At 41.0% G+C, this 26,802-nt stretch overlaps 1 protein-coding gene across 4 annotated transcripts in view; it reads right to left on the bottom strand.

Annotated features, from left to right (window-relative positions):
• LOC145979030 (endothelin-converting enzyme homolog) overlaps positions 1-26,802 on the bottom strand; it is a 124,757-nt gene that overhangs the window by 78,784 nt on the left and 19,171 nt on the right. Inside the window, exon 1 of one of the 4 annotated variants that reach the window (XM_083112105.1) lies at positions 7,317-7,752. The exons of the other annotated variants lie outside the window; for them this stretch is intronic. Coding sequence (XP_082968231.1) covers positions 7,317-7,340 — 24 coding nt within the window. The 5' untranslated portion in view covers positions 7,341-7,752. Of the gene's footprint in view, positions 1-7,316; positions 7,753-26,802 lie in introns of those variants that run through there. 4 annotated transcript variants of the gene reach the window in all.

Consider the following 26,802-nt stretch of genomic DNA (forward strand, 5'->3'; position numbering starts at 1 on the left):
GATCACCCACAGGAGCATCCCTCCACCTAAACCCAAGCCTTGACTAAACATCCCCGGAGCTACCATTTTCTACTTCAAGAGTTGGATGATGGGAATGAGTAATGCCTAGATGAAATGTTGAAGGTTTTGTCAGGAAGAACACACGCGCCATAAGTGGGACTCGAACCCGTGAACTTCGGTTGCGAGACGGAGTTCACAAGGAGGAAGTGTCATCCTACAGCCTAGAAGGTAAGTTTCAAAGCACCGGAAATGATTTTCACTTTTTATTCACAACTCGACGACAGTGCGAAGAATCAAAATAATTGGCAACTTTCAAAAGTTGTCATCGTCCCATCCAACTCGCCAGTTTGTCCAACGGGGAAAAGCGCTCCATCCGGGTCCATTCATAGAATCGGTCCCTTAGGGGCATAAGTTCGCATGGCGCGTTCTTATCACTTCCTCAACAATGGCGATTGTTAAACCTCTTAGCACTGTTTGCATAACCATTGTACGCACGAGGTGTGAATGAGATGGAGTGGGGCATGTCTGACCTTGACAGATTGTTTTCCGGACGGGTGTGCAATGCAGCTTGACTGAAATTGTTATCCAATAATCAAATTTGCATGCTGTTGCATAATATATATTACGACCCCACACATTTGTTCCGCTAAATTACCGTGATGAGAAAGATGATTCCATATTGCCAGCATTAAAGATGGCTACATGTCCTACGAAGCAATGCCAGATTTTAAAAAGGAGGTTTGTAGTCTGTGATAGGATTTGTGAAGCAGTGATGTACATGTTTCATACTTGTAACAAATGATGATTTGAAAAATATAAGTATCCGCAAGATTAATCGAGGTAACATATGTCATACACGAAGAATAGCTAGCTACACATACACACGATCTTATGACGTTATTGGTTTTATTCAAGGACATGTAGTTTACTTTTACACACATAATCTTGTTTTGTTTTTGATAGGAGGCATATATGAAGAAAGAAGTCTACAGTGTAATAGGTAACAGATTGAGACTTTAGAAGCAGTTTTATTTATATTCTATTTCTGTGCATGTGATTCAAGAAACATATAACGAAAAAAATATAGCCAGGACATTTACAAGTAGTATTTCTCCTTGCATAGCAAAATTTCTTCAAATGTATTCTGCTATTTATTTCTGAATATAAAATTGAAGGTGAGAAACTGACACAATTGGCAACTTATGAATCTAGATTTTCAGAATCAAAGTTGATGAGGTATTTTATTTTTTACAGATACATTTTAAAGTTTAGGAACACATGTATTGTATATTCGCAATCTAAAGATGAGCTCGTTTGAAACAATTACAACACACTGCTCTTCATGGATACATAATTTTGACCATCAGAGTTGACCTTTGCTCTATTCATGATATCCATGCTCTAGTGAAGGGATACTCAAACTTTTAAACTGGGACACCACGAAACAAGAAATCTTACTTTCAACGTGCTACTAAGTAATGAATGATAAGGGATTTTCAACAGCAACATTTCAAATTGCATGATTATATTGCCTAATAGCAGTGACTAATGCTGCACTTAAGTCGAAGCGCATCATGATGCATTTTTATGCACCTTCCTGCATCTTTCTCCATGATGCACTTAAACGTTTGGTGTGAGATACAGACTTTATGCATTTTTTTTTGTATCAGTTGATGCATTTACTTTACTGTGTGTACATTTTCTCAAAGATGTATGCGGAAACTGATAAACCTATATAAAATTTAATCATCCAATTAAGATTCTAGTGCACAGCAAAGAGTTACAAACTCTATTATTGCCTCAGCTAATCAAAGAAAGTCAACAATTCCTATCACAGCAAGTATTTAGTCAATATTTGTGATATAACTAATCTGTAAACATTGAATTGGCATTTCGTATAAGGTTCCTCAATATTTCAATATCTATACATATATACATACACATATATAGACAGTTATTGAAATTTCCTTTTATAAGGGACAATGTGCCGGCCGCCCTCATGGCGGAAATCGACCTCCGTGGCGGAGTGGTTAGCAGAGCGAGCTACAACGCACAGGGGTTCTGGGTTCGAGTCCCGGGTAAGGCATGGGTATTTGTGTTCGTCCAGTTGATAAGAAACAAAGAAAAATGTAAGAATTGAAAAGTGTAAAAGTGAGAAAAAGAGTGAATGGTGGGGGATACCTCCGTGTAGGGGGTATTTCCTTAAAAAAAAAAGAATGGTTAGTACATCGCGCTACGACGCCAAGGGTACCGGGTTCGAATCCCGACCTGGGCCTGGATGTTTGTGATTGTCCATTCATCAATTTCATAATGTCATCACTCATCTCCATCTTGGCAAATTAGCCAAAAGTGGCACAAAAAGCGAAGTAAAATAAATCAAATAAAAAAAAAATACAAGGGCCAGTGTGAATTGAATAACAAACACCGGTGATATGAGTGAGCGTAGTACTAGGCATTCATTATTGATTTTTCTTATTTAGAGTCGCTTTCCTGCCACCTTTGGCTAATCGCAACGATGAGGATGATTGATGATGTAATGATGACGGGACACAGAGGACACCCATATATCGAGGTAGCGATTCGAACCCGTAACTCCTGACGTCATAGCGCGCTGTGCTAACCGTGATTGCTTGTGACTGATTCGTTTTTCGGAGATGGCTCGTTCACCTCTATGGTGTAGTGGTTAGCACAGAACGTTACGACGCCAAAGATCCCGGGTTCGAATCCCGGCCAGACATAGGCGATCTTTGTCAGTGTCCCTACAAATTATCACTCACCCTCGTCGTGATGAACGAAAAGCGACGCTGAATAACAGAAGTCAAATAAAATCAAGATGGAGGATTTTAACTTACTAAACCTGTAAACAACTGGTACGGGCTGCAGAGATACCGTATTTAAAAGTAAATCAATGCAGTAACAGTAAATGTGTTTACGCATGCAAGAGAGGAAACTATTGTGTAAGTACTACTTTTAAGCAATACCGATCACGAGAACAAAATACTGGGATATATTCTTCGATTTCTTCTTCTGATACCTCTAAGTGGCCGATAGTAGGAACAATTGCAGAACAAATTACCAGGTTATTCCTAATATATTGGCTTCATGTTGCAGGAGAGTGGTAACGAGGCTCAGCTTCCAGGACGAGTAACCTAGAAATCTGTCCTCCTTAACTTTTCATCTCCCTTGTAGGCCTACTTCATCTCTTTCGGTTTCAACTTGGCTTTAACTGTTAGAATCGAAACAATACTGCAGCAGGAATGATGCTAAATATGGCTGATATATTCACTTCTCCTCGCAGTGTATCTGTACATGTACTTATCTAGTGACATCATACATAAGGGTGTTCGCATTCACACCCTGTAACCTGTAACGTTATGCATGCTGGAATTGTAACACTGAAATCTTCTATTGTTTCATTGCTTAAGGAAATAAAAAACACTACTTTTCATTTATTAATTGTTGTAACAAACCGGGTGATTACGATAAAAGGTCTCCTACTCGCAGAGCCATCTGGCGCTCGTTTGAAAGCAACTAATTGCGGTGAAACGTGGTATAGAGGTTATGCATATCATGGAGAAATGGAATACTCAGGGGGTAAAAAAGAACTTCAGAGAGAAAGAGTTCATATGTCAATGTTAGAAATTGTCAGTGCTGAAATTATATCGTCTGACTGCCGCGCGGGAGATCCGAGTTCGATTCCCAACATGGATGATTACAGGTCTGAATTTATCTAGCAATGTGCGGATCTCGTGTTCACCCAGCCTCTAATGAATGTATACCCGGGAACAAGCCTGAAATGTAAAGACGGCCGGAGCGTGGTGCTGATCACATCACCTACACAAATCGTGCATGTGTGGGGGCCTACTTCCGCACTCCCGCCTCCCATATGCCTTCAACGGTACGTTGCAATACTCAGGGTCCGGCATCGTTGGCGAGGTCGTTAGCATAGCACGCTACGACGCCAGGTGTCCTGGGTTCGAATCCCGCCCCATGCATTGCGAGTATCCCTTTATCAATATCATCAAATCTTCGTGGTTAGTCAAAAATGGCAGAAAAGCAAAGTAAAATAAACCAAATAAATCAATCAAAGTCATTAGCAGTGGTAGCTTTACACATGTGTACCTTTCAAGAAAACTACAGCCCAGTGAAAACCCTTTTATTGGTACGTGTGTATCCATTTAACACTAGCTCATTTCATAAATATTTATTCTCATCAATGTTTAGTGAATGCATCCACATGTCAAGCGTGTCTGACAATAATGCAACAGTTCTATTGAATGGTTATCAAATATGTTTCAAACGTGCTCACCTCATTCTTATGCATGATACAAACAACGATTCGCTTTTGTTTCTCAATTAGGCACGGAGTAATTCATGAGCTCCATGTACTCGCTCAAGTGATGATGCAACGTGTGACAAATTCCTGCTGGTGTAAGTGGGACTCAAATGGTTTTATTCAAAAAATAAATCACGCGTTTATTACATGTCGGATTAATTAACAATTATTAAATTTATTAGTGAAAATAATGCAATAAACGCAACGTAAACCGATATGTATAGTCAACATCAATAAAAATGTGTCACGTAAGTACCTCCTGAAATACTAGTTTCAGTGCAACGCGGTGTGTGTGTTACCTAATTCTACATTGATGACTAGGGAAGGGATTTTAAGGTGCAGCACCTTTTCAAAAATATAGCTGTTTTCATACCGATCGTTGGAGATACGTATTTTAGGACATGAAATCAAGTAAAACGAACACACTTTGTTGCACCTTTTCGTGAGATTGGCACATTTATCCCCTTTTCACTCCTTCTTTGATGCTTCAGCACCTGCTTCCTTCATGTTTTGTTAAATATTGGACAGAAAAATACATGATTTTTCACTCTTCATGAGCATCTATATAAAATCCTACAGTCTCGTTTCGTATAGCAGAACGAGAGCTGTAAAATGATATAATATAATCATTGCAGCCCCAATAGTTCCCAAGATAATGTAGCAAAACCCGCGACAGAAAACGCAAACTTCAACAAAACCCATTCGGCAGAACCACCGTTTTCTATGCGGTCCGCGCGTATAATCACAGTTCTCTCCGCGGTCCGCGCGCATTATATACAGAAGGCGCAGAAAAAGAGAGCATGGAATAAAGGCATTGATCAGCACTTTTTCTTGCACGTTTTTTAAAACATTTTCAGCAGAATTTTTTCCCTTTTCCGACCATAATTTTGCACCTTAAAATATTTTCCCCAGTGATGACCGAATTTCGTTTTACAGTAACGTAAGTAACCTACCTCACTATACTATCCACACTAGTGTACATAGGATTTTCTCCGGGAGGGCTGCAATTGTAGCATATCAGCGTTCTAGGATATGCTACAAAATATTTCTCGTCATTTCGTTTTCAAAGTTATTCAAAGCAAAAATGAAGACCGTTGTTCATTCTATGGCGTTCTTGAAGGGGTTCATTTTCCGTAGCTTAGCACAACGCGCTACGATACTAGAGATCGAGGATTCGAATCCCGGCATGGGCATGGGTGTTATGTGCTACTGTCTCCTTATCAATTTCATCATGCAACCAATCCTCATCGTCGTGATTATCCAAAAGTGGCAGAAATGCGAAGTAAAATAATAAAACATATTTTAGTGTTACTCTTAAAGAACAAGTTTATATAACAGTAATAGCTTAAATTGCTACATGATTTTTTTCAATATAGCTACTTATTACGTTATGTAGCGGTAACTTAAATAAATTCTTGTCAACAATGAATCGAACTATTTTAAGATGCTTATGTAATCAGCAGGGAATGGATTTTAAGGTGCAGCATCTTTCCAAAAATGTAGCTGTTTTCATACCGATCGTTTGAGATATGTATTTTAGGACACTTTGTTGCACCTTTTTCGTCAGATTGGCACATTTATCCCCTTTACAGCGCCTCTTTGATGCTTCAGCACATTTTCCTTCCTCTTCTTTCATGTTTTGTTAAAAAAATTGGACAGAAAAATAAATGATTTTCAATTTTCACTATTCTTGAGCAGCTACATAAGCAGAACGAGAGCTATAAAATAGTATAATATAAATTACACCACGTTCACCATAAATTAGCTATGTTATTTTCTACAGTGTTGAATAAACAATGTTAATGCAGCTGGTTTAGACCTGAATATAGGCATTTTATCAGCACATTTCTTGCACCTTTTTGAAAACATTTTCAGAACCTTTTCTTCCCCCTAATTTTGTACCTTAAAATCGGTTCCGTAGCAATCAGAATTAAGGGTTCTGCTCTATCCAAGGGGATCCATCCGGTTCGGAGCGCCCGGCCCTGAAGCCTCCACTGGACTCTTGATCAGCGCTTCGAGTCCCATCGCCGCTATTTTTTGACTTTTTGTTTATGTACAGTCAGCGACAATAAAAATAGGATACTTAGATTCTGAAATACCCATCTCCACGCATGGAATTATGTGCTGCCTAACCCAGCCGAACTTTCTATTGAAAAGCTGCTATTCAAGTTGGATTATTTATTTATTTCGCCTTATTTCCCATGACGAAGATGAGGCTGTGGGGGCTTTGTCTGAAAATTACCATGGTTACATCCACATTTTTTATTAATGTAAGCATAAACGAAGAATAAAACTATTAAGAAATGGAAAAGAAAGAGAAAAAGTATACACAAAAAACTACCGCTGTAGGGTTAGGAAACACACACACACACGCAACACATTGCAGGGAAGCGAGTATAACAGGATATAAATACGGTTGTTAAAGGTCCAAGAATTTTAAATAAATTAAATTCAGGTTCAGGAGATAAAATCAACAAGTGTAAACAAATTCTCGACCGTGAAGTGGCCTCACCGATGGCGCAGTGGTAGCGTCGTTGCCTTGTAATCAAGGGGTCCCGGGTTCGATAGCCGGTGGAGGCACATAGTGGTTCGGATTCCACTTTAAACTGTAGGTCCAGTCCCGATTAGCCTTACTGTGCATAAAGTGGTCCAGGAACAGTTTTTCCGGATGAGTTTAGATACGGTCCAGGAAACTTTCTTCAGGATCGATTTAAATAAGGTCCAAGTTCCGTATTGAAATGTAAGAATACGTAGCTTGGACCGAATTTAAATTGTGCGAGAAATAAGGTTCCGGTTCTGTTGCGGAACCATTAGAATTTATGGGTTCTTGGACGTTCAACAACCCTGGATCTAGGTGTCCCATTTTTATTGCAGGTGACTGTACAATGGTAAATAAATGTATAAGATTCGCTGTTTTGATGTGATAAACATCGCACTTCTAGTGCTGCCATCTATGATAAGAAAATTTAAGAAGACTTACGTTTAGCTGCCGAAATCGTTGCATCCAGCATCCAAATCGAAGAATTACCCGGCGGAAACTTCAATGGGAAGGAGGCACCTCGTATCCAGTTACCCGAAAGGGTCTCGGAAAACGCACAAGCTTTTAAAAACAAGCAACAACGTTCACTGTTAAATCCCAAAAAACGGCTCACGACTAGAATTCACGACTTCCAATCGCTTGCAGATGACGTCCTCGCCAGTCTATTTCGCTTGTATTATCCGACCAGTTTTTTTTTTCCTCCGACTTGTTTGCGCTTCACTTTTACTTGCCCCACTTCCTCATTTCCCGCGAGACTGTGAGAAACCCTGTCTGAAGATGGCTTCGGAGACCGTCCAATGCCGTACGAGCTGTCACCGCCGTAACAACCACCCACTGCTCTCGTAATGTGGACGTCATTGAGAAACGCCGGGTTCCGTGGGACTCCGCAGCCCGCTCCTCAAGTACTGCTGTTGGGAAATTCGATTATCCCCACAAGAGGGTCACGTGGTGGTATATACTGTGTGGCACGCAAGCATGTGGGACCCAATCTGTACCCGACGGCTAGAGCCGTTGCTATTGGATGCTGGATCGTGAGGAAATGTCCAACAAATTGGCGTTATCCTTAAGATTTTTGGACAGAACTTCCATACAAGGTAGATTGATTGATTTGCTTCATTTTACTTCGCTTCTTGTGCCACTTTTGGCTAATTTGCGAAGATGTTGATGAACTTGATGAATGGTCACTCACAAACATTAATTGCCAAGCCAGGGTTCGAACCCGGGATCCCTGACATCGTACCGCGATGTGCTAACCACTCCGCCACTGGGGCCAAACATACAAAGTAGTGTCGTGAAGTTGATTGATTGATTGATTTTCATATGGGCACATCACCACAGCCTATTTTTCCCCTTCACAAAATACGGAGACCAAAACAAAATTGATTGATTCAATCATTGATTGATCGTTTTTCTGCCACTTTTGGCAAATCGCGAAGATGACTAATTGATGTTAAGTCCACTTCATGCATAGATAGGATAATCGCGACTGGACCTACAGTTTAAAGTGGGATCCGAACTACTGTGCACTGCGCCTCCACGCAACCCGGGACCCCTTGTTTACAAGGTGACGACGTTACTAAATCGAGATGAGGATGAATGATCATTAGATGAGAGAGATGACGGACGAATTACAAACACGTATGGACAGCATGTAACAGAGGTCCCACATGGACCATGGGCCCGGAGCATTAGTCTGCAAAATGCAGTGCAGGGTGTACTATGTGGAAGTAAGGTTGACATTTCAATTCAATGGTCTTTATTGGGTGTCTTGAGAAAGCGCCACCCCTTGCATCCCGAAGACAAAATTGAGGACAGGCTCCTAACAACCAGAGAGCCTCGTTGGCCTGAAAGAAGTATACTCTGTCCCGGCTATCTTTGGAACAAGACTGGAGCGACAGAGAAGGGGGGATCGAGTGGGCAGAGAAAAGCAGGTAACTGCAGTCGCTTTCCCCTCCACGTAATCCCATTCCCTCTCACGTGTTCATTGTTGGAGCCGTCTCGTTCACTACTTGCGCAGAGATTTGTTTTCCTTCGCTTACTCCAGAGATGACCGGGACGGAGTATAGTTATCGGGGTGTATTGCGGGAAGTGCCTCTTCAGAAGGTCACCGCTTACACTCCAGTGTCGTGAACTTTCTGGAACCTTTATCTTGGTTGTGTTGTAAAGCGATTGATACAGAGCCGAGCGCCTATCGGATTCACCACCGAAATTATCCGGGCTCGACTCCCGGTCTCGGAACAAGATTGTTTGTTCTCTGGTGCTCGTTCGAAGCAACTGATTGCGGTGAAACGTGGTATAGCTACAGGCTATTGAACGACAATAAATTTGGAATATTTAAATGGAAATATGTCGTTGTTTCTTGAGGTGGAATCAGATTCCTGCTGCTTTTGCAGACACTCTTGTGCCACGATGCTTCCAAATCTTACACTTCTGATCTATAGGAACCAGTGGCCTTGCGAGTGACGAAATTCCTACCAGAGACGCCTCTGAAGGGACGGTGGCAGTTAGGCACTTATAAGTTGGTGTCATTCAAGATTTACGACTCAAGAATTGAGGTACATTGCTCCTGCCAAGTGGCTCAACTTCGTGCGAATGTTCAACGAGAGAATAGTCGCTGGATTTTTTTACGGATCTTATTCGATCGTCTCATTCGAATACGTTCACCAGCATCTGCAAGATAAAGAAAGAGTCTGTAGGGTGTTTCTTTGCCTTGGAAGACATTTCTGAATGTATCCAGGAGACCAGTCTTTCTGCCTTAGTTCCAAATGTTCTCAATAAGCATGTACTGTAGTTCTGCCTTGGTAGGATGTGAGTTGACAGCACGAAAGCTAAGTATCAAGTTGCAAGATAGAGACATGTGCAGTATATTTATAACTAGGAACCCGCCAGCGTTGTAATTACTATTTATACAGGGTGTCTCACAAGTAATAGCGCAAACTGACACATGTGAAAGTACACGATAATGGAAGCAAAAATGTCTCAATAAATATGGGTCTGCAAACGAGCCGTTTTCGAGATAATCGCGAATGTGTGATTAGAAGCCGCCACTGACTTCGTCCTAGTTGGTAAAATGGTATAATGTGTGCGAATGTGTGGTTACAAGCCGTCATTGATTGCATTTTGTAAACACCGGGTGCTTTTACTCCTTGCACGGTCCGAAGTTTTGCTCTTTGTTTACAAAACAGAACATTTCCGAGAGGTGGCGTTCCAATCAAAGAGAACATTCATGTTTACAAATAATGAAGTCAGTGGCGAATTCTAATCACACATTCGCGATTATCTCGAAAACGGCTCGTTTGCAGACCCATGTTTACTGAGACTTTTTTGCTTCTATTATCGTGTACTTTCATCTGTATCAGTTTGGGCTATTACTTTTGAGACACCCTGTATTTATGCATTTGTTCACCAAAAACAAGTTGTAGTAACTTGTTGTCTTCTAACGGGGTAAAAACACTTACAGAGTCGGTCATTATGAAAGACTTTGAAGACGATGTCAAAGACTTGTCCACCTTGTAGGGTTGGTTACAAAATCCGGGTTTCAAATTATCCGATATCCGTTTCGGATGCAATGGATAATCCGGATAAGTAGGATATTTGAATTATCTGGATATTAGGATAATCCGTGAATGGAGATCGCTATTTACCTTTTCAAGTCCAGTAAGTTTTTCTGGTAACAATGGTTTCGTAAATTAAATAAATAATTACCAAATAAAAGTTCGAGATTATCCTTCACAAATGACCCCACATTAAAACATAAGTACTGAACTTGGTAATGCAGAGATCTGCTTTAGAAGAAAGAGGTAAACATTTAAAGCATATGCCAAGATTCCGGATAATCGAACATTGTGTGACGGATTTGTAGAGAATCCATACGGAAGAGAGAATAGAATAGAATCGCCTTTATTGAGCGGGCGTATTACGGCCTCACGGGTCGCTCTTACATGTGGATCGGATCAAGCAATGGGGGACAACGGTATGGGCAGTGGCGTGCTCAAGGGGGGTTGGTGGGGGTTATAACCCCCTTCCTTTTGGTCCAGTATTTCTAAAAAAAATAACATCAAATGTATTAAAAGATGGCAAAATGAGAGCTGACTACCAGAAAAAGTGTACGTAACCCCTCCCTTTCGAAAATCCTGGGCACGCCACTGGGTATGGGGGAATCATTTCTCCATATATTTGCACAGTGGCGTAGAACATATCGCGTGACCCTGGGCGAGATTAGAATACGAGGCCCACATCAGTTCTTTAAATTTTAAATGTCAATTTGAATCGACAGAAAATCATCAAGGATACGTCAGCAAATTATCATTTTAAATATTAATAGTAATAATACATTACGACGAAAATTATATTTAATTATATGTCATAGAGAAATTTGCACTTGACAGCGGTATATTCTTGTAAAACACTAATTCTTTAACCAAAGTAGTAGTAATAGGACGTTTTTAAAGATGTTCTTGAGGCATTAAGACATAACTGAAATATCGTTAAATATGCTAAATTAAAAAAAAATCAGAAATGCAAACTACGAATCTTTGAACATAACCTATATAATTTTAAATGAGTTTCTTTGTTTCCTCCTCTCAAAATTTGTAGGATGTAAATATATCACAAACCAAGAAAATATCGAAGGCCGCACATAAAATTTTTACGTAAATGTTTCACATGAGAATTATTTTTTTTTACTTTTTTCGGTTCCCCTTAGGCTTAAGACCCCGATCGCCTATATGTTACACCTCTGATTTCACGTATTCATTCAAATTATAACGTTAAACTAGAATTTAAAGTCAAATAAAAACAGAATGTTATAATTTTATTGCCCGAAACAAAATTGCTTTTTCCATCTATTTTTCTCACTTCTATTTATTACATTTTCGTATCAACCCCATGGGACGCGAGGCCTCGGGTGGTCGCCCACTTCGCCCACCCCTTGCTACGCCACTGTATTTGCAACACAACTACAACCATTTTCGTCTCGAATGGAAATAATCTAAATCTATGACTTCGAGGTCAGATTCGAACCACGTTGTCAAGGCAGAATAAAGCATTAGATTAGAACAATATCCGCACGTAACTGAAATTAGTATTTATATCAATAATTATGAAACATTAGTTTAATTCAATCTATGTTGTTGTAAGAAACTAGCATTCATGAGAATAAAGGGCAGGTTTGTCAGTTCGTTTGTGTGTATCTCCTCAATATACGACCATATTGATATGTATAATGCATACAGTGCTATCTCTTGATGATTTTTACGTAAGTATTTTCATGTTTCTAGATTCAAGGATTTGGGTTGTAAACAATTAATAATGAGAAATTAACTTCTTTTCAGGGTTAAATTTCGGAAAATACGTTCTTAAGCAGGTGATTATGTATTAAGAGGTACCCCAAAACATACAAGTTCCCAGATCTGTTTTTGGGTTGTACTGTTCGTTATTCAGTGAGGACACAAGCAATACCTTAGTACCTTTGACATTATTAATAATACCAAAAGTGATAATTTTGCTTACTGTTTTTGATACTTCACTTTACCGCGCATATCATTAAATAAATAACGTTTATTACCTGGGGGAAACCCTGGGGGGGGGGGTAAAGGCGGTCAGGGGCGTGGTGCTGATGACATCACCCCCACTCATGACCGGATCAAGAAAGTGTGGGGCGTTACCCCCACACCCCCCTATACGCCTTCATGGCGTGGTGCTAAGCACAGGGGAACACTTTACCTTTTTTTATTACCTGTCATAATGCTAATGTCGTCGGATTGTAATCAAGGAATCCCGTGTTCGATATCCAGTGGAGAGACATAGTGGTTCGGATTCCATTTTAAACTGTAGGTCCAGTCCCGATTTGGTACAAAAAGTGAACTTAAAATAAAAAAAACACTCAAACTCTGTCTATGACACCCTTTAACATGTCCTTCCGCCGATCCTGGGCCTGAATCTCGATAACCAACACCTTACACTACAATAATTCACGGCACTGGCGTTCGCAGAGGGAGCTTATGGGGCTACAGCCCCTTCAAAATTTTGAGCAAATCAGCATTTTTAAATATAAACTGTGAAGAACTCGGGAAAAACCAGAGTGGTAAATGCAACCCCGCTTAAACTAACCCCAGATAACTATTTTTGATAGTGGAAAGTTCCAAATATACGGAATATTTTATTGCGTACGCCGCCTCACTAGAAGACAGCTGTAGCATCCACCCTACAATTCCAGCTCCCCTAGAAAAAGAAAACCTGCGTACGCCGCTGATTCACAGGTATTGACGCACATTGCAAGGCAGTGTTCGCCTCATGTGAGTGAAAACAGATTGAAAATTCCATGCTTTTTTGTCGGCATTGACAGTGTGAAAACATCGGCACGCAGGGCGAGACACACTGCACCCGTAATTACTGCATCTTCCTTTCTCCCGGCCACACCCGAAACAAATTACCATTCTCGAACTCACAGAGCGGCGTTCTGGTTCTGATCACCCGAGCGAGCGGAACGCTTGGCCGACATTCGCGGAATAAAGGTGTCTTTTGTGCAGCAGCAGGAATCAATGCGCAGCCCGGAATCTTCTGTGCTGTTCGACCTGAATCTACCTGTTTTCACTTTCGAGTGATGGCAGATATGCAAATACTCGTCATTACTGCAATGGTTCCGTCTAGTGTTATCGTTCGAAACCCAATACGAATCGTCCGAATCTAATGGGATTCGAACACTGGATGCGATATCCGAATCTCAAATTTTGAACCCATATCCGAATCTGAAATTTGGAACCGAAATCCGGATCTTAAATTTAGAACCCCTATCCGAATCTCAAATTTGGAACCCATATCCGAATCTCAAATTTGGAACTCATATCCGAATCTAAAACTTGGAACCCATATCCGAATATCAAATTTGGAACCCATATCCGAATCTCAAATTTGGAATCCATATCCGAATCTCAAATTTGGAACCCATATCCGAATCTCAAATTTGGAACTCATATCCGAATCTAATACTTGGAACCCATATCCGAATATCAAATTTGGAACCCATATCCGAATCTCAAATTTGGAATCCATATCCGAATCTCAAATTTGGAACCCATATCCGAATCTGAAATTTGGATCCGAAATCCGGATCTCAAATTTAGAACCCATATCCGAATCTCAAATTTGGAACCCATATCCGAATCTCAAATTTGGAACTCATATCCGAATCTAAAACTTGGAACCCATATCCGAATCTCAAATTTGGAACCCATATCCGAATCTCAAATTTGGAATCCATATCCGAATCTCAAATTTGGAACCCATATCCGAATCTTAAATTTGGAATCCATATCCGAATCTCAAATTTGGAACCCATATCCGAATCTCAAATTTGGAATCCATATCCGAATCTCAAATTTGGAACCCATATCCGAATCTCAAATTTGGAATCCATATCCGAATCTCAAATTTGGAACCCATATCCGAATCTCAAATTTGGAATCCATGTCCGAATCTCAAATTTGGAACCCATATCCGAATATCAAATTTGGAACCCATATCCGAATATCAAATTTGGAATCCATATACCAATCATAAATTTGGAACTGATATCCGAATGTCAAATTCTGGGGCTACAGCCGGATTGCGCACACTTTTCCGGTTTTATCAGTGGTATCTGATAAGCCGTTGACAAGCTGTCGCAATGTACAGGATTGCGCACAAAGAAATGAGGCGATGTTGTCAGATGTAAAATGTTCTCAAGCCGTTCTCACTTCTGTTGTGTTTGTTTGTATGTGTGTGTGTGGACTTACACGTGTTTTTGCAGTCATTAACCTAACCTAACCTAACTTTTGAGTTTGAGTAAATTGGTATGATTTACTATTTTATTTCTAATTTCTCTCTCTCTTCTTGTCTAAATATAAAAACAATTTTGCGCACAGACTTTAAAGCTATCAAAGTAGCAACGTTCGATCAAAATCTGCGCGCAAAACAGGTCAGTGAGATTTGTGCGCAATCCTGGATCTAAAGTGTGCGCAATTCGGTTGCGGCGAATTCTGGTTCCGGTATACGATTTGATTGATTGATTGAATTGGTTTATTTTACATCGCTTTTCTGCCACTTTAAGTTAATCGCGAAGATGTATATGAGCGATGATATGATGAAATTGATGAAGTGACACTCACAAAGAACACCCATGCCCAGGCCGGGATTCGAACCCGAGACTCCTTTTGTCGTAGCGCGCTGTGCTAACCACTCCGCCACGGAGGCCGGAGTTCCGTTACACGAATCTCAAATTCTGGACAGATGTCCGGAATGTCAAATTTTGAACCGATATCCCAATGTAGAGTCTCGGTTCGGATTGCCCAAATTGGGGAGTAATATCTGAATCTCAAATTCGGAGCCGATATCCGATTCGCAAATTTAGATCCTAATCCTCAATCCGATATGAGCATTCCGAATTCTGGATCCCATATCCGAATTTTTGAATCCTATGAAACTTTGAGATCGATCCAACGCTAGTTCCGACAGCCAAGATCAGATACAAAAAATCACTCTTGTTGAGCATAGTGCATACCCAACCTTAAAAGAAATTTCAAAGTCACATAATTTATGGCAGTTTCTAAGCTAGATGTACTCAGTTTGGAAAATTACTTTTGAAAATCGCCTTGAAAGTTCCTGTTCTTTCTATCATCCATATTCCTTCCATATTGGGATATCAGGTCAATAGTTCCCAAGGTTTGCGGATGAAGGGGAGTTTTATTGCTTAGGCCGAGGGGAGTGAAATGTAGGATAGGCACTGTGATTGAATATTGTGCACATTTCTTGTTGATATAAATATATGTATCATCAAAAGTGGTATGGATTGTGTAGTAAGGAAAATATCAGTAGCAGTCAATTAAGACTTCAAAATATGTTTCAGAATGTCGTATTTGCATGACGTTTCTAAATGTTATATTCTACGTTAACTTAATCCCCCGCCCCAAACACACACATAATTTACCTTCATTTTATACTGTTCAATGTTTGAAAAATGGTTTACAAAGCTCTGAGACCCCCTGAAGATCAGTTGTAACTGCAGGCCTGCCTGGCCTGAGAATGGACGAGTGTCATTTTCGACGCGATTACTATAAAGAGACAGAAAAGGGGCGTAAAAGAATCAAAGTAACGAAATCTTGCATCATTGAAGGTGCCAACGGCCTCTTAGAAGTCACGCCAGCATTGTCCACACACAAGCACGTTGGCGTAATTCACACAGTAATTTAATTTCTGAACTTTTCCTGGAAGTACAAGTAACACCCTAAATGAATGAAGTTTTGTCCTTCTTTGAACGAGACGAGACTATCCGAGAAGACGACTCAATCTCGTCTCGGCTCAATTCTTGAAGACAATAGTCTCGATCGTAGCTCTGCGCAAATACGTAGTTGCCTTCCCAACCGGCAACACTAGGTTTTTATGAGGTAAGACAGAGAATATTACTTGTTTTACGCTTTGTATCGCATATATGTATAAGTGTACAGCTTGTACAAAGTATTCAATGCAATAAAACAGGACTCACTGTAGAAACAGCTTGTACAATATATTTTACAGTAAGATATCCCCTTCCTTCCCCACCAAATGATTGCTCGGCGGAACAATAAAACTAAATATGCACACAATTATATACTTTTCAATGTTTGGTCCTGTTTTAAATTGAACACCCTGTATAATAATAGAGTAAACAAATTATCAGGGTTATTATTTAAAAAATATCTGAAACACAACAATGATGTTTGTTGTATAACAATAAGTAAATCTTGAAGTTTTGTTTCTCTGCGCAAGACTTTTGTATACACGGTCATTGCAGCGCTGGTGCAGTTATAACGGTCAAATATTGAGTGACAAGTAATTAATCTAATTGCCCGTTAGTAGGAATTAATTGCAATTGGTATTATTAATATCCGTCGCGAATACAGGTGTCTAGCGAACTGCCTTAGCCAACACTAGCTTGCTCAACCACCGTTTTTCGCCCGAATTCGGATTTACATGCATTCTTATGGGAATAACAAGAAAAATGCAACTTCTAAACCAATGGACCGAATTTGATGAGATTTCAACCAGCGGAAGACCACATCATGAAAGTACTGATTCCAAGATTTGAGCCTAATCAGAACAGAAATACGGGAGTTATGAATTATTAAAGATTCATCGCTGAATTGAAAGGGAGAAGCTACCCTACTGAGATGCCTTTGCTTTTCGTGACTGACTACAATGGAGGAAGAGTTAGCCTAATCTCTGCGCGAGGGGCTGCTACCAAAGGTTAAGGACCGGAGTGAGCATTGACCAGGATAGGAGGACAACGGTCAAAGCACCAGAAACAATAAACAAGCACCTGATCATAGAGGGTAGCGCGTCACTACGTTCAAATCTGGAATAAAAGGGATGATTTGAAACAGTTTTGCACAGTTTTGCCTACAATCGCCACCGGAGTGTGAGCTACGCGCGACCGAGCTGCGAGTTGCAAGCAGACTCGAGGTCTGGATTTGTTTTCCTCGAGTGAGTGTTTCAGAGCCATGGAGTAGAGCAGAATAGAACCAGGGGATCCTTCTCCCCCTCGCCGTCAACGCATCCGTGCACATACGTGTGGTTATGTGAGAATAACGCCAGACACGTCCACCTGTGTCAATCGTCCGAAACAACGTCCTAAGTAGTGAAAGTTAATAACATTTGATATCCATGTGAAACCGCGAATGGCTCATCGCGTATGTTCGTCTCATCGCCCAAGTCGCGTATCTGTACTTACGAGTGACCGCGAAGAACTGACCTATTATTGCGCAAGTTGTCGTATGGAGTCGACAGTGAACGAGTGAAGCCAGGATCCGATGAGGCCAGATGGAGCCGCCGACTGATCCACTTTCGCCAACCAGGACAACCGCGAGGTGCAACAATGGAGCGTGGAGGCCTTCCGAAACTGTAGGACCACTTCCACCCAACCCAGGTCAGAGGGAATGCAGCGAAGGTAAGATCCAACCATGTGCGTGTGTGAGAAAGATGACGACAATCTACCGCGAATCTGCGTAAATCAAATCATTGCTTAACTTAAATCAGTGCTATGGCATCCCTAGACATCTGTTTTCCGGCGGAGTAATCAAATGTTAAAGATGAGAGTTAATGTTAACGGCAAACAATAGTTCATTGAATATATTTATACCTTCAGAAAAGATAGAAGGGGTTCGCACAAGGAACAATTATTCACTTTATGCTTAAAATCCTAAACGATAAATTGTAAAAGGCAATGTAGCCAAGACATAGCAAGAGTATGGTCAAAGTAGTAATTAATCTAACCTTTGTATTTGTCATATTGTCGCAATATGCCATAGAATGAGAGAATGAATGTGAGATCGAGTGAAAGAGGGCAAGATGTAATGTGTATTTATCTGTGCTTTAATATATATGTATATTCAGAAACACCGTAGTATTATGTAACGTCATTTCAGGTATTTAAAATCAAATCCTCCTAGGTTTATTCTTGGTAACTCCGACTGTTAGGCACTTATCCTGACCGTATTATATTTCATGTAATGTTTAATTCGCCCAGCAGGTGAGGCGAGAGATTCTTCGATGTTGCGTTGCTAAGCTCAGCTCAGTTGAGTCAGTTGAGTTAATTAGATTATTTATTAAATTAGCAGCCCGTGACAAAATATGGCGCCCGAACATTCGACGAGTAGGCGAATAAATATGTAGGCATATAAAAAGTTGCCCGAACAAGCGACGAGTAGGCAAATAAAATAAGTAGGCAAGTAAAAAAGTACGCCGAATAATCGACGAGTATGTGAATAGACAAGTAGGGGTGTAAAGAGTAGGCCCGAATAATCGACGAATAGGCAAATAGAAGAGTAGGCAAATAGGAAGCAAATAGGAATTAGGCTCGTAGAACGATGTTACAGGCAGGCTAGTAAGGAACCTGGAGGTCACGAGTATTCTAATTAGTTGCTTATCTACTCAATGTGAATTTTATTAAGTTTGATTGTAATGGTTAACAATCAGTTATGTCTATTACCCAAAGGGATTTAATACTTGTTGTTAAAGAGAGTTTTCAGCCTACGAATGTCTACGACAGGGTACCAGAATTTAACGCTAAGGGGGAACTAAGATTTTTTTGTTGAAAGTTAAATAATTGCAACCTGTAACTGAAAATCCTGATAAGAATCTATCAAGACGTTTTCATTTAAAGTAAGAATGTGTAATTTGTACGGTGATTTTAATTAACTGAATATGCAATCGATGTGTAGCTAGAACCATTTGTGTGTTTTTTATGGTGTAATAGTGAAATAATTTGTCGCGACTATAGCATTTTTCCATAGCAGAATTATTAGAGGATTTTATTATTTTATTAACAATGGGCGTTATTAACTTCGGACGATAAAGGACAAAAGGACACGCGTTATGACACGGAAGCAGGTGAGGGGTGCGATCCCCGGGATCTGAAACCAGAAACCAGGAAAAGAATTTTGATATCTTTTTCCTTCGGCGATAGCCAGCCACGAGAAGAAGAAGAAGAAGAAGATTGGCATGCAAAGAACTACTCGTCTCCGCCAGAGGTTAACGAACAATACCATGGACCGCCCAGGGGCTGAGAATTCTACAGATGCAGGCGCTTCGTCAGCCGGAAACGTTGATAAGGATCTAGGGAAAGATCAGTCGGCAACAGGGTTGCCAGTTCCAGAGAAGATGGACGTGCAGGCCATGTTCTCTCAGCTAATCAGCTATATCCAAGCCAGAGATGAAGAAAGAGATCAGAAGAGGAAGAGAGAAGAAGAAGAAAGGCGGAAGATAGAGGCTGCCGAAAGGAGAGAGCAGGAAGAAAGGAAGGAAGAACGCCGAGAACAGAAGGAAGAAATGGAAGAAAGAAGAAGAAAAGAGTGGGAAGAAAGATGGGACCGCCGTTTCCAAGTACTGCTATCCGAAAGTGACCGAATGAAGGAGAAAGTACTTCAGTCGGAGAAGGAATGCGAAAGGAGACATGAAGAGACAAACATTAATGTAGTCACAATGGAGAAAGATCTGCGTGTAGAGTTACATCAGGTTCAAGAAACTATTGGAACGCTGGACGCAAGAACGACCGAGAATCAGACGGGCATAACCAGCCGATTAGAACGACTGGAAGCGGAGACACGTGAATTGAAGGATTTCCAAATCACGCGACGGAGAAGAAATGAGGACGAAGAGATTCGCCGATTGGAGGCAACGTCCAGGGATGCGAACCCAACTCCTTTGCTCGTCGCAGCAGACGTGACCAACCAGCTGACCTGTCAATCAGCACCAACTTCCTTAGATCGCCAAGCAGCGCGTGACGTCATCGGCCGGAGCGGGAGCTCGCCGAGCTTGAACGCTTTCGCTCAGCAGGAGACACGCAGTGTTTCCAACCCGGAGTCGAATACTCGCGGAATATTCTCAAAGGTCAGCCTAGATCATTTTCAAACGTACAACCCCGATCACGACGAGATTTTACCGTCAATCTTCATAGGGGACTTCAAGAAAGATTGTTTGTTGTACGATGTCGATAGCCCAGACTGCTTGAGGCTAATGCGAAAATTACCCAAAGGGAATGCAAGGATCTGGCTAGAGCAGCGGAATCCGCCATTCGATATATTTGAAGAGTTTGAACAGGCATATGAAGTTCTTTCCAACCCTGAGAAACGGAAGCTCTATGACCGGGGACCACAGTTTTTGAGCAACGAGTGGAAAAGCACATTGCAGGACTACGGAGTGAAAGAAATGCTAACCGCCCCTTATCCCCAGCGAAGCCAGTACAGCAATCACCGTCCACAACAACAACACTTCAGAGATGATAGAGATGGAGAAAACACGAGATGGCAACACTGCAGGGGTCAAAACAACCCGAGTCAAGTTGAGAGGAATCGTGCTGTGAATGCGGTTAGAACAGTCGTGTCCCCACAGACTGGTGCTAATTTACTCGATTGGAATAGACCGTCTACTAGCCGTAACTTGGACTCACTCTGCCCGGATTACCAATCTAGACGAAGTAGACTGAGGCATGAACAGCGATCTCTGGAGCAGATAACCGATATTCAAGGCCCGACGGGAGACTAGAAGACTCCTTTGTCAGTCCGGCTCATGTCAAAGGAGACACTGAAGAAAATATTGCACTAGAGCCACCCCGATTGTAAAGTAAACAATAGGAAAATTAGAGATTATTTTTTTTGATATTAAAAGGCAAAAAATGTAGACCTTTCTTATAATTAATGCAAGAAGTATGCAAACATATGTGTGAGAGGGAACAAATTGCAAATCAAATATTTACTTATATCTTATTTAGCTTATTATTCAGTATTCACATTAATATGTATAAAACTACAGGGTGTATCCAAAGTTAGTATGTATGTAGTAATACATTGGGATTTCGATGTCAAAATGTACTTTATATTGTATTCTTGTATACTTTATCATATTTGTTTATATTCTCATAATTATGCCACAATTGCAGAAAGTATAACTTCATTCTAATGTTGAGTTAAAAGTTATACAGTCCAGGGTTCGAGTCCCTATTCAGACGCCTATGTGTGCGATCATTAATAAATATCATTAATATGTGGTATGAATTTTTTCCTGTCACTCGCAAGTTCGCTCTGAAAAAAATTCATAATTAAAAGGAGGGGAATGTTATAACGGTCAAATATTGAGTGACAAGTAATTAATCTAATTGCCCGTTAGTAGGAATTAATTGCAATTGGTATTATTAATATCCGTCGCGAATACAGGTGTCTAGCGAACTGCCTTAGCCAACACTAGCTTGCTCAACCACCGTTTTTCGCCCGAATTCGGATTTACATGCATTCTTATGGGAATAACAAGAAAAATGCAACTTCTAAACCAATGGACCGAATTTGATGAGATTTCAACCAGCGGAAGACCACATCATGAAAGTACTGATTCCAAGATTTGAGCCTAATCAGAACAGAAATACGGGAGTTATGAATTATTAAAGATTCATCGCTGAATTGAAAGGGAGAAGCTACCCTACTGAGATGCCTTTGCTTTTCGTGACTGACTACAATGGAGGAAGAGTTAGCCTAATCTCTGCGCGAGGGGCTGCTACCAAAGGTTAAGGACCGGAGTGAGCATTGACCAGGATAGGAGGACAACGGTCAAAGCACCAGAAACAATAAACAAGCACCTGATCATAGAGGGTAGCGCGTCACTACGTTCAAATCTGGAATAAAAGGGATGATTTGAAACAGTTTTGCACAGTTTTGCCTACAATCGCCACCGGAGTGTGAGCTACGCGCGACCGAGCTGCGAGTTGCAAGCAGACTCGAGGTCTGGATTTGTTTTCCTCGAGTGAGTGTTTCAGAGCCATGGAGTAGAGCAGAATAGAACCAGGGGATCCTTCTCCCCCTCGCCGTCAACGCATCCGTGCACATACGTGTGGTTATGTGAGAATAACGCCAGACACGTCCACCTGTGTCAATCGTCCGAAACAACGTCCTAAGTAGTGAAAGTTAATAACATTTGATATCCATGTGAAACCGCGAATGGCTCATCGCGTATGTTCGTCTCATCGCCCAAGTCGCGTATCTGTACTTACGAGTGACCGCGAAGAACTGACCTATTATTGCGCAAGTTGTCGTATGGAGTCGACAGTGAACGAGTGAAGCCAGGATCCGATGAGGCCAGATGGAGCCGCCGACTGATCCACTTTCGCCAACCAGGACAACCGCGAGGTGCAACAATGGAGCGTGGAGGCCTTCCGAAACTGTAGGACCACTTCCACCCAACCCAGGTCAGAGGGAATGCAGCGAAGGTAAGATCCAACCATGTGCGTGTGTGAGAAAGATGACGACAATCTACCGCGAATCTGCGTAAATCAAATCATTGCTTAACTTAAATCAGTGCTATGGCATCCCTAGACATCTGTTTTCCGGCGGAGTAATCAAATGTTAAAGATGAGAGTTAATGTTAACGGCAAACAATAGTTCATTGAATATATTTATACCTTCAGAAAAGATAGAAGGGGTTCGCACAAGGAACAATTATTCACTTTATGCTTAAAATCCTAAACGATAAATTGTAAAAGGCAATGTAGCCAAGACATAGCAAGAGTATGGTCAAAGTAGTAATTAATCTAACCTTTGTATTTGTCATATTGTCGCAATATGCCATAGAATGAGAGAATGAATGTGAGATCGAGTGAAAGAGGGCAAGATGTAATGTGTATTTATCTGTGCTTTAATATATATGTATATTCAGAAACACCGTAGTATTATGTAACGTCATTTCAGGTATTTAAAATCAAATCCTCCTAGGTTTATTCTTGGTAACTCCGACTGTTAGGCACTTATCCTGACCGTATTATATTTCATGTAATGTTTAATTCGCCCAGCAGGTGAGGCGAGAGATTCTTCGATGTTGCGTTGCTAAGCTCAGCTCAGTTGAGTCAGTTGAGTTAATTAGATTATTTATTAAATTAGCAGCCCGTGACACAGTGTTGAAGAAAATGGCGACTTTCACAGATGCAGAAAAAGCAGGCTGTGTCTTCAAGTTCCATGAAACTAAGTCCGCAACGACTGCACAGCGATGGTTACGTACTACCAACAAGAAAATCAAATTGCCAGTGGCACAAATCGTTCGTTGAAACAGGTTGTGCGCGAAAAAACACCGGAAAACCACCCAAGGTGGAAAATGTTGTAGGTATGCTAGAGACACGCGTTCGGGTCTCCGTAGAACCTGCATTTTTCGCTAAAATTTCTACATAGTACAGTGGGATCCATTAGTATTACCCTACAAATTGTCCATCAACATGTTCGTGCACTTTATTTGACTCAATAAGAGCTTCACGAATTAAAAGAAAACTCAAAACAAGCTGTTGACAACTTCTGCACCAGCATACATAAAAATCCATTAAAAAAAACACATAGAATGTGAGAGAAAAATTAATGAAAATAATCATGGACAATTTGCACGGTAATACTCATGGATCCCACTGTATATCTCCTGTGTGTGACAAATCGAAAGGTAATTTCATGTATAAATTTACTCAATTCTCTATTTTCTCATTGAGGACAAACACAAGCAACCGTGTCTTACGAGGGATTCGAACCCGAGACACCTGGTGTCGTAGCGCGGTGAGCCAACCACTTCACCATCGAGTGGCACAAATGGCACCATGGAGTCCATTGTTTGAAACAATGCAGATGTAGGATTTCAATGCATTCTTGATTCAGAGCCCAAAGATATCACACCTTGTCCCATCTCGAAGCCATCCCTGAACAATATGCTAGGATCTGTATTTAATCCAGCAAATCTTTCCATCTTGCCACTTTCTTTTCCTCGTGCCCGCTAGATGCCACTTATCTTTCGTATCCCATCTCAATTATTCGACCCCCAACCAGACTATCAAAAGAGGAGATTTCTCTTCATGGACAATTAGCACAATCCACCATCACGCTATGGTGTAAACCCACTTTCTCCACGGGACATTTCGTTCAAGGTTAAGCACGAATCTTCCCGCAGTAAAATGTTCGTCGTGTGAACTTGAGGGAAAGGGCATCCCCAATGCCACACATTCTGTTCATTCCTGTGCTATCCTTATATTCGTGCGTTGATCGGAACAAACCGGAAGTACGTCACTTGGTTGCAGTGCTTCCAACAACGGCAGAGCGGCGAAAACGCTGAAATCGAACCTATTTCTTTGAGGCAATTTGAACTCAACATCTTGTCTTAGAACAACTTTGAACGGATGTATTTTCCTTGGTACTTTTCTTAACATTTCTGCTACCGTGTAAAATGGAGGAATCCTAGAGCATGTTGATGCTATAACATATTCTATGCCATAATTAAAAGATGAAATCGGTAATTTTTTATCTCGCCTAGCATAACCAATCAGAAGTGACCTGAAGTAATCGCGGCCAACAATGTATCACTTGGCATTTTTAAAAGCCGATAACTTTTCAGCCGAGAGGAAAAAAAGTTTCCTCTAATACAGTTTTAGTTACTACCGTAATCAATGGCGTTTCTTAAATACATATTTTATAGTGCATATAATACACGTATGGAAGAACATTAGATGTTTCAATTGTAAACGCCGGGAACTGTCAGGTGGATAGAAATGTCTTAGTATGTATGTAATATTTATTTATTTATTTATTTATTCCAAGTTTCAGATACAGCACTTTTAAGGCCATTTTACACTGAAAACTCTAACAAATAACAAGAACAAGTCAAGATGGTTTTAGGTAAAAACAAGAAAGGTTAAATATAAACATAAGACATAAACAAGGAAACAAACAAAGATTTACATATTCATTTTTAGGGAAGATCGGAAAATACTTTCAGGGGAAAAACGTCAATGTTTGTTCATGTTTAAAAAAAAATTGTCGAGTTTTAGTTTGTGTAAACAACATTTCCCTTCTTAAATTTATTAGTTAAAGATAAAAAAGGTAAAGTGCTCCCCTGTGCTTAGCACCACGCCATGAAGGCGTATAGGGGGTGTGGGGGTAACGCCCCACACTTTCTTGATCCGGTCATGAGTGGGGGTGATGTGATCAGCATCACGCCCCTGTCCGCCTTTATCCCCCAGGGTTTCCCCCAGGTACCCATGTCATTCGACGCTGGGTGAGCGCCGGAGCCGCTTCCAACGTTAGAAAAGTTCCCGGATTTGAAAAGGCCAGGGATTGAACCCGGGACCTTGAGCATGGTAGTCAGACACGTTACCGACTGAGCCACCGCGGCCAGAAATTTATTAGTTATTAAATGAAAACATCGTAACTCGGTATAGCTTTCATGCTGTATATACAGGGTGGGCACAAAGTATTTCTTCATTTATTTGGGAAAGCGACTTTGTGCTAACCCTGTATAATCTACTGTTCTTTACAACGATAATTTCAAAAACACCAAATTGGTGCACCATAATTACATCAACATTGATTTGATACATGTGATGATACCAAATATCACAAGCGTGATCAACATGCGTGAAGGAACGCTCTCATGTGTACTACGTGTGGACTGCATAGCGAACGGCGGTACTGTAGCGTTGTAAGAGGGTGAAAAAGAGGGAGTGAGAGATGCAGGAGGTTTCGTCGATCGCGTTCCTGCAGTGATTTGTGATTATTGGCATGGGTGTTCTTTGTGAGTGTCCCTTCATCAATTTAAGCATACAGTCACTCATCCTCATTCTCGTGATAGCCAAAACGGCAGAAAAGCGACGATAACGAAACCAAATCATGAAAGTAACGTCGCAGCCAGTTTCCACATTTTTCGTCACAGAATACTCCCTTAATTCGTGCTGAGAGTCGATAAAAAGACAAAACTTTCCACCCATCCACCTATTGATCATCGGATATTCGTCCGTTGTTATGTCCCATGTAATTTGTCGCTTCCTTCCGGAACACCAGCGTCGATTGGTGGAAAATTGCACGGCCGCAGAAAAAAGCATAGCTATTACGCTCGCGGATCACGTGACTTTCTAGGATTTGTGACGTAAGCACAATGGCGATCACGTGTCTCCGATGTTTACTGGTTGTTCATTCAGACAATGAACCATGAAGCGCCTGCGTCCAATGTCAAGCAGGCATTACTTCCAGGTGGAGAATATCAATCCGCGAAGCCTCTTTGCAAGTCGTGACATGTTTGACGGACAACAGAAAGGTCACGCAGGTACAGTTTTGGCACTTAAGTGCACTTTGTACGCGTAGGCCAATCGGGAAGATTGCAGATGAGCTATTTATACATGAAGAGATGTGCAAAATGTATACACGGAAACTATTACGAACTAAACCTTCAGTTTTTATCCTCCCGATACAAAGTATGGATATGATGCATATGACGAATTGCGTCACTGCGTCATGAGCGTAGAGACGGAAGGGCGGGGGGTCGAACTTGGTCGTCGACCCCCTTGGAAATTTGCATGGTTCATTTGAAGCTACGTGAAAGCAGAATGCTTGTTATTTTTTACTGTTAGCAA

This window comes from Lepisma saccharinum, chromosome 25 (genome assembly GCF_977018435.1).
Source record: "Lepisma saccharinum chromosome 25, izLepSacc3.1, whole genome shotgun sequence".
NCBI lineage: Eukaryota > Metazoa > Arthropoda > Insecta > Zygentoma > Lepismatidae > Lepisma > Lepisma saccharinum.